General features: G+C 42.2%; 1 protein-coding gene across 1 annotated transcript; it reads left to right on the top strand.

The window, feature by feature from the left end:
• Window positions 1-2,756: 2,756 nt before the first annotated feature.
• Window positions 2,757-6,902, top strand: LOC148010622 (uncharacterized). Its single transcript, XM_087671558.1, has 3 exons — window positions 2,757-2,788; window positions 3,214-3,353; window positions 6,715-6,902. The coding sequence occupies exons 1-3, from the start codon at window positions 2,757-2,759 to the stop codon at window positions 6,900-6,902; spliced, it is 360 nt and encodes a 119-aa protein (XP_087527684.1).
• Window positions 6,903-9,016: the final 2,114 nt, after the last annotated feature.

Genomic DNA, 9,016 nt, shown 5'->3' on the forward strand with positions numbered 1-9,016 from the left:
AGCTTCCTAGAAGGAAAATTAGTATTTAAATGCCTTTTTCTACATACTTCTAATAGAAATATTTTTTCATTTTCTTCAATTGCATATAGTTTTGTGAATCCAATGTAGGAATGAGTATATTTTGTCTATTAATTGTAAAGACAAATAGAACATTCTCAATGTTTTATAGGTTTTGATCCAACAATTCCACCCCATTGCCCTAAATTGGAAAAAACTCTTGCTAGGAATGCTATAGCATGCCCCCAACAATTTGGAATTGCCTCAAGGACCTCTACCTTTGGAATATATGGATCACTAGAAACAATAGCTAGTTTGATAGGATAAATGGATAGGGGAAAGGAAATGTAGAGGGAAAGCGGATCTTAAGGGATCAAGCATAGACAAGGCACAACACGATGTTGAAACTTTCTCAAAGAGATAGAAAGAAGAATGTACAAAGAAAGGGAGGAGAATGAAAGAATTTCTCCTTATTTTGCGTGTTTCGACCTAGGCATAGCAACATTGTTCATCACACAAGTAGAGGATTTGTTGCTAACTTTCCCTTCATCACGTGATCACATATGAAGCAAGGGGGCCACAAATTTTCTATCATGAAGAGAAAGCAAATGTGCATCAAGTTAGGTGTTCTATGAGTGGCCCCTCAACCCTAGATTTATATGGATTGTGGTGTGAGGCTCCATGCTTATAAGTTATGCTTTCTAAGTGAAGGAGGTTTTGTGACCCAATGCCCATCATATTGAATACGTTTTGGAGTGTCCTCAAAGAAGAAAAAGTAGGAAAGAGGATAATGATAGAAAGTTGAGGTTGACAGAAGTCACGTTGAAGGCAATGTTGTATGCTGTCAGCAGTCGAGGATGATGAACAAGCCATTGATGGTAGGAGGGGGGGGGGGGCAATGCAATGCGCCCTCCATGAATGAATGAATACGAGAGAGAGAGAGAGAGAGAGAGAGAGAGAGTCTGACGTGAGGGGTGTCAATCATGCAGAGCGCCATCTCCCTTGATACCCAAAATCTCTGCATGGCATCGACCATGAATGGCAAAGCTGGCTTGCCGTATTAAACCAGTTGAACGTCTTGTCATGATTATTACTATTTTGTGTGTGTATTTTGATGTGATGATGAATTGGGGGGCGCATTGTCTCTTCTTACGGACTCAAGAAGGATAACCAACCTTAATTACGCTCCGCTGCAGCTGCTCCCATCCACAGTGCACATAACACAGAATGCGATCACTCGTGAGACATGCCTTTTGTACGTTATTGTAAGTTAACGCATCCAAATCTGGATTTCTGCACAAAGGATCCACAAATCTTACTCCCTATGTTATGCAATATATTATTAATAGAGGTATATTGTGTTCCCCCTATGGTTACAAGTTCCACATGGACGCACAGGAATACATGTATCTGGTAATAGTATCACACACACACACACACAGATTATGCATACATACATGTGTCTGTGTATGTGCATACTCGCACATGTGCTTGTCTCAATAAACATGTGAGTGTGTATGTACATGTGTGCACATGTACACACACATCCCTAGACCTCATACACCAAATTCCATGGGTTCCCCAACTTTCCATTTGGAAGGCCCTACAAGAACTCCCCTTCCTCTTCTTAAAGGACCTAAAGGGCACATAACTATTCCTCTAAATTTTTCATCCTTCATTTCAAGGGTAACATATTATTAACCCTTCTCTAGAAAAGTAAAACCCCTTTTGAAGGGTGTTGCAAGCTTCAAATATCGGGCATGGATGGAATCAAAGAGAAGGTGTTCTACGTGTAAAAATAAAGGGTTGTTTTGAGTTATAGTATCACAAATAACTTATAAGAGTTATAGAAAACAAGCAAATTGTCAAGGTTTTCACTTTGGCTCCAAAAAATATTTTCTACAAACATTGTCCAAAGGCTCTAAGAGTTAACTTGATGCTTATATTACCTTCAAAAGTGTGCTTATCCTTCTCAAGAAATGTAGAAAGGAATTTGCTCTTTAAATATGTATATTGAAGGATAAGAATAGTAATATACCTTTTCTTTTCTTTTTCTGAGGGAACTCGAATGTAAAATCTTTTAAGAGAGGGAAAGGGGGATTTAGCAATGGTATTTTAGCCTTGCAAGCCTAACTATGAAAAAAAATTCTTAGATGAAGGATGCAATATGATCAAAATAATTTGACAGAGGATTATACACCATCTCCACCAAATGCACATATTTTGAAAGCACAATATTGACCACATCGAGGTACAAAGAAAACAATTTAGTAGACAATTCTAGACTCTTGTTCATTTGTTTACACAACGAAATAGAAGTATTAGGCTCCCTATGGCTTTCTTTTCTCCTAGCTTTTGTTCTCAGCTTTCGCTTATGTGTGTGGCCTCTACTTTGCAAAGTTACCTCAACCTATATAAAATATCATGTTTGGTCCAAACTGTGAATTAGAAATAGAACCATGTAAATACTTTATTATTCTTGCTTATTTAAACATGCAAGAGATAGAGAGCTTTGATCAATTTCCAAATGGATTGTTGACCATATCCAATCCTTTGAGCTTTTACAATGGCTCAAATAGCCTTATAGAGTATAAGACAGATCAAACAAGACACCTTAGTTGTCAGAAATCATTGAAACCCATAAAGCCATTGGGTATAGCCTGGAGGCCTAAGAGAGAATATATATTTAATGATGCTTAGCATTTAGGTTGTTGGAAGGTGAGGAATGCATATTTTCTTCTTATTCTTTTTTGTTTTCGATGGGAGGGATTGTGAAGGAGAGAACTGAGAGGTGAGAGAGAGGAGCATAGGAGAGAGAAAGAAGTGACTAGGAGAGAAAAATACTAGAAATAGAGAGAGAAAGACATGAAATACAAGAGAGAAGCCATATCATATGTGAATGAGAAGGTGAGGCAAGAGACAGTAAATATATTAATGTTCAAAAGATGTGAAAATGTACATGTCTCTCTCTTTTATACTTGTATTAGTGTGACAAGATATTATTAACACTACAAGGAATTGGGCAATTAGCGACGCCGATTAGCGACAGCGGATATTGGCGTCGCTATTTGCGTCGCTATCGGCGTCGCTATTTGCGTCGCAATTAGATGCAAATAGCGACGCCAATAGCGACGCCGCAGGAAAAAAAACGCGGCCGAAACCCTTGCGCCGTTTTCATTTCTTTTGATTCGACTTTTGAGAGCGAGAGCGAGGGAGAGAGCGAAGGCTTTGTGAGAGAAGAAGAGGAAGAAGACTTGCTGCCACTGCCGCCGCCACCGCCACCGCCGTTGTTCGCGAAGGAGAGGAGGAGCCCTCATTGCAAAGAGAAGCCGCCCCACGCTCGCTATATCTCATTGGTGAGTCTCCCTCTCTCTTTCTTTTGCTTGTTGAAGGTTTAAATCGTTCTCTTTTGCTTGTTTAGGAGAGGAAATGAAAGAGAAGGAGAGGGAGAGGGAGAGAGAGGGAGAGAAAGAGAGGGAGAGGGAGAGGGAGAGGGAGAGGGAGAGGGAGAGGGAGAGGGAGAGAGAGAGAAAGAGAAAGAGAGGGAGAGTGCATTCTCTCTCTCCCTCTCCCTTTTGCTTGTTTAATGTTTAAATCACTTTATTTTTTGCTTGTTTAGGAGAGGAAATGAGAGAGAAAGAGAGGGAGAGGGAGAGGGAGGGGAAGGAAATGAGAGAGGGATAGAAAGAGAAAGAGAGGGAGAGTGCATTGTATCTCTCCCTCTCTCTTTTGCTTGGAGGATGTTTAAATCACTTTATTTTTTGCTTGTTTAGGAAATGAGAGAGAAAGAGAGATAGAGAGGGAGAGGGAGAAAAAGAGAAAGAGAGGGAGAGGGAGAGGGAGGGAAAGGAAATGAGAGAGGGAGAGAAAGAGAACGAGAGGGAGAGGGAGAGGGTGAGAGAAAGAGAGAAAGAGAGGGAGAGGGAGAGAGAGGGAGAGAAAGAGAGGGAGAGGGAGGGGAAGGAAATTTAAGATAATAGACTTATTGATAATGGTATGCAATATGCTTTGCCATGGGCCAAGCACATTGGTAACTCTTTAAGATGGCTTAAAAATGGTCAATTCCTTCATGAAGTCCAAGTAGGGATCTAATTGTGATATGCATAATTCATTGTTTTTGTATTAACTTTATAGGCATGCCAAATTAGAAATCATGCCAACTAGTCAACGGAAGGACTAAAAGAAAATGATACCCTAGCTAATGGTCATTAAGGTACTTCATCAAAATGAACCCAAAAGTATTGTTATAGAAGAAGAAACCCTTAAATTGAGTATAGGATAATTTCTCTCAGGTCTTATGACTATGAGTAGAATTGATTGAAATAAATTTTATTACTATAGTTATAAAATTTCATAGATGGCGCGCATTAGTTTTAAAATGGATTACTTATACTCAAAGCCGAGATATAACAAATAATTATCTACCGGGACAAACAAATCCTTGAGCATGATACAAGGCCGAGATATAACATCGAAAAATGGCGACAGTTCTCAGTTTTCTACGAGTTACCATATTGGCCCACTTACAGGTCAACCACTTGTTGGATCCCATGCATATTTTCAAAAATGTGGGCAGCTTGCTATGGGACCACATCACAGGAAAGAGAGACACTATAGGGTCACAAATGGATTTAAAGAAGGTAGGTAAGATGGAGGCGCTTTGGCCGCAGTCGAGTGCTGAAGGGGGAGTGGAGCTTCCTCGCACTCCCTGGGTTTTGTCTACCAAAGAAGAGCGCATTGTGAAACAAGTAATCAAGTCTATCCGCACTCCGACGGGTATGATGCGTTCTCTCAGGTCCGCATTTTCTAAAGATGACTACATGTCTGGGCTAAAATCCCATGATTGGCATAAGATATGTCAAGTTTGTGAACAGAATGGATTTTAATTAGCGTGGACATTTTGAAATTTGAAAAGTAACCATTATTCTTAATGCTTTCTCATTTGTGGCAGTTTGTCCTACCGATTGCGATCGCGGGATGCCTTACTCCAGAAATTCGCGGGGCCATTTACAAGTTGTCGACTTTGGTGCAATGGATCTCACAGAAAGAGATTAAGACGTCCTCTATTGAATCCGCAAGGCGGGGAGCAGTTGAGACGGTCTGTCTCTTTGAGAAATACCTACCCACTAGCATCCTCACGATACAAGTTCACCTTCTTGTGCATCTTGTGGACGAAGTGGAGATTGCTGGACCTGTCCATACGCGATGGATGTTCTTCCTGGAGCGCTTCATGAAAACCCTGAAAGGCTTTGTGCAACAACGAGCTCGTCCAGAAGGTAGCATGGCGGAAGGTTGGTTGGTGTCAGAGGCGTTAGTGCATATCTCACAATGGCTACCAACGGTGGAACCAGACAATGAAATGCTATGGACGCTGAAGGACGATGATAGAATGACTGGAGATGTGGTGGTTGGAAATGGGGTAGAAAAAAGAATGGATGCCTCAATGGAAGAGAAGGTGAATCGCTTTTGTATGTTGCACCATGACTCCATGGAGACATGGCTCGCCAAGTACCAGATTGCAAGGCAAGATCGAGAGGAAGCGCGAGCTGAATTCTGACGCAGTACACGTCACCGACCGATTCGATATCCCGAAGGCATGGAGGAGATGGCACGGTTTATGTCAACATGATGGTTGCATAGAGCCTTGACCGCAGCATCGAGCGAAGGGACAGGTCACAGAGGTCTCAATGGAGGAGTGGGAGTTCTCGAGGGGATGTAGTCCAAAGGTAATGAGGGGTTTAGAATGTGTCGTATCTAAATTTGCTTGCTACATCTAATTTGAGTGTTTCAATGTGCAATACAAAATATATAGTGCAGCGTGGTCGCGCGGACAGCATTTTCGGGTGGAGCGTATTGACAAAATGCGCTCCACAATGGACTGTGGTGTCATGGCAAGGTTTGAGCAAGAGAGCCGGCGACGAGCAACGGATCCGAACACGGTTGTGGATGAGATGGAGTATTTTGGGAACTTGCAAAGTATTATTACGGTGGATTACCGTAGCTTCTCCATGATACTATTCGATGTGCAGTGGTTCAAAGTGGTACTTGGAGGAGCTGGAGTAACAGTTCGACGAGGTCCATATGGATTTCTCAAAATAGATTCCGAAAAAAAATGGACGGATTTGCACGACACCTTTGTGTTGCCGGCCCATTGTGAACAAGTGCAAATAGTCATTTGCTTGCTAATTGTAATACGACATGGTTTATGTCACAATGGTTTGAACTCGCTTTGTAAGTGTTTGTGAACAGGTAATCTTCCATCCAAACCCCCGACAACCTCGATGGTGGTATGTTATACCTTCAACTCCTCGAGGTGCGAGAGTATATGATCAAAGCGATGTTCCAGGCATAGATGAAGAAAATATGCGAGGGGTCGATATTACAAGGGGTGGAGGCCACCGCAAGCTTGGAGCCCGCATCGGCTAACAATGATGGAAATACAGAAGTCGTAGAATTTTTTGAGAACGAGACAGACTCGTTCTTTTGTGGTGACATGTCTATCGACCTTCCAGTGTATGCAGAGTTGTGTCAGGAGATTAACATGGGACCATAGAATACTTCATTCTTGGAGAATTGTATTACTCAATTCGTTGTTTAGATCTTCCATAAAGGTAGATAAGATATGCATTTTAAGAGGGATTTTTCAAAAATGATTTATATTAATGTGCTTTGTATAGTTTAAATTGATTATTCTAACATCATTTTTTATCTGTGCAGGTATCGACATTTTCAGGATGAGTCGAGGGATGAGCGATGAGGAGTTTCAGGACATGATGGCACGCATGTCTCCAGATCAGCTCGCGAGATTTAGAGAGATGGCAGACCAGGAGCTGTCTCGTTCTTCGTCAGGGCGCTCTGCTAGATCAGCTTCAGCGCGATCAGATGCTTCAGCTTCGAGCAGATGATCTCGACGCTCGCGAGTTGGGCCAGAGGGTGTCAAGATTGTGGGAGAGAAGGAAGGAGTCTCGCTTGAAGCTTTCTTGCTTGCACAATGGGGGAATACACACAAGGGTGGAGGCTGAAAACAGTTTTCCTCTTCTTAGTTGTGGAAGCCAAAAGAACTCTCATACAAAGAAATAGAAGAACCCTAAATATGGGTCTCAAACCAAAGACAACTAACTAAGGTGGCATACTAACTGAGCCACGAACTAGAGTAGATAAGGATAGCTATCATGTAGCTATTATTCATGGGCGGTGTACCAACCGCGTCTGCCAACTGACAAGTCGGTGACATAAATACACAACGGTCACCCTGGCGTATCACGAGTGGAGCTCGATATCTCAACACTCCCCCTCAAGCTCAATCCCAATTCCTGCACACCAAGCAGATCTCTGAACTTGCGCAGCTTCTCTGCGCCCAATGCCTTCGTGAATATGTCAGCTACCTAATCCTCTGTGCTGACATAAACTAGATCAATAAGACCTAGTAAAACCCTCTCTCGCACATAGTGATAATGCACCTCAATGTGCTTTGTTCTAGCATGATAGACTGGGTTATTTGCCAAGTGTATACTACTCATGTTGTCACAATAAATGACAACTGGTCCATCTGTAGACTGATGCATATCATAAAGTAGCTTATGCAACGAAGCTACCTCACATGCAGCCATTGCTGCACCCCTGTACTCAGCCTCTGTACTGGATAAGGCAACTGTAGGCTGTTTCTTGCTTCTCCAAGTGACTGCAGCACTCCCAAAAGAGAACACATATCCACTGGTAGATCGTCTATCAGAAATGCTACCAGCCCAATCAGCATCAGTGTATCCATGCAACTGTACCTGAACCCCAGTCTCATAGAATAGTCCATACTGCAATGTGGACTTCACATACCTGAGTATGCATCTAGCCGCATCCAAATGTGGTTTCCTTGGAGCCTGCATAAACTGACTTACCAATCCAACAGCATAGCTCAAATCTGGCCTGGTAATAGTCATATAAATCAAGCTTCCTACTATGCGTCTGTACATAGTAGGGTCTTCCAGAAGCTCACCTGCATCTGTGCTCAGCTTCACATTCTGCTCCAAAGAAACTGAAATAGGCTTACAGCCAGTCATCCCATATTTGGACAGCATGTCCAATCCATACTGCCTCTGCAGGAGCTGTATCCCACTTGGTGATCTAATCACCTCAATGCCCAAGAAATAACGCAGCTCTCCCAAATCCTTCATCTCAAACTTCTGCTTCAATAGCATTTTCACATGAAGGATATCTTCATCACTGTCACTTGTCATAATCAAATCATCAACATAAATGACAAGTAGCATAATACCTTTCTCTGTTTTTCTCACATAAAGTGAGAAATCTGCCTTGGAAATCTGAAAGCCAATAGTGACAAGATACTGTCCTATCTTGTCAGACCATGCTCTAGGTGCTTGCTTCAAGCCATACAAGGCTTTCTTCAACCTGCAAACAAACTCAGGATGAACAGCATGCACATAACCTGGTGGCTGCTCCATATAGACCTCTTCTTGCAAATCACCATGCAAGAAGGCATTCTTTACATCCATTTGATGTAAACACCATCCCTTTGATGCAGCCATAGCAATGACTGCTCTTACGGTTGCCATCCTTGCAACCGGACTGAAAGTTTCTTCATAGTCAATGCCATATGTTTGTGCATACCCCTTGACTACTAATCTTGCCTTGTATCTATTCACAGAACCATATGTATTATGCTTCACCTTATAAACCCACTTACAGCTAATTGCATTTTTACCTTTAGGCAAAGGTACCAATTCCCATGTAGCATTTGCTTCCAAGGCATCCATTTCTTCATCCATGGCTTTCTCCCATTTTTCTTTTCCCATGGCTTGCTCAAAAGAAGTGGGTTCTGGTTCCTGTATCACTTTGACCATATATGCATAGTGAATGGCTGTAAATCCATCATATTTCAGCCTATCCACAGGATACCTAGCTCTCGTAGACCTGCGCAAAGTAGGTTCACTCCCAGGTGCTCTCAAAACATCCCTGGTCTTCCTTACTCCAAGTGTAACAATAGAAGGAATACCCAACTCATCAT

Source organism: Lygodium microphyllum, chromosome 29, assembly GCF_053477565.2.
Source record: "Lygodium microphyllum isolate KBCC chromosome 29, Lygodium_microphyllum_v1.1.10, whole genome shotgun sequence".
NCBI classification, from domain to species: Eukaryota; Viridiplantae; Streptophyta; class Polypodiopsida; order Schizaeales; family Lygodiaceae; genus Lygodium; species Lygodium microphyllum.

Coding starts and splice junctions, on each gene's coding strand:
- LOC148010622 (XM_087671558.1), top strand. CDS start 2,757: ATGGGAGGGATTGTGAAGGAGAGAACTGAGAG. Junction 2,789..3,213: donor GTGAAGGAGAGAACTGAGAG/GTGAGAGAGAGG, acceptor AGAGCGAGGGAG/AGAGCGAAGGCTTTGTGAGA. Junction 3,354..6,714: donor ACGCTCGCTATATCTCATTG/GTGAGTCTCCCT, acceptor TTATCTGTGCAG/GTATCGACATTTTCAGGATG.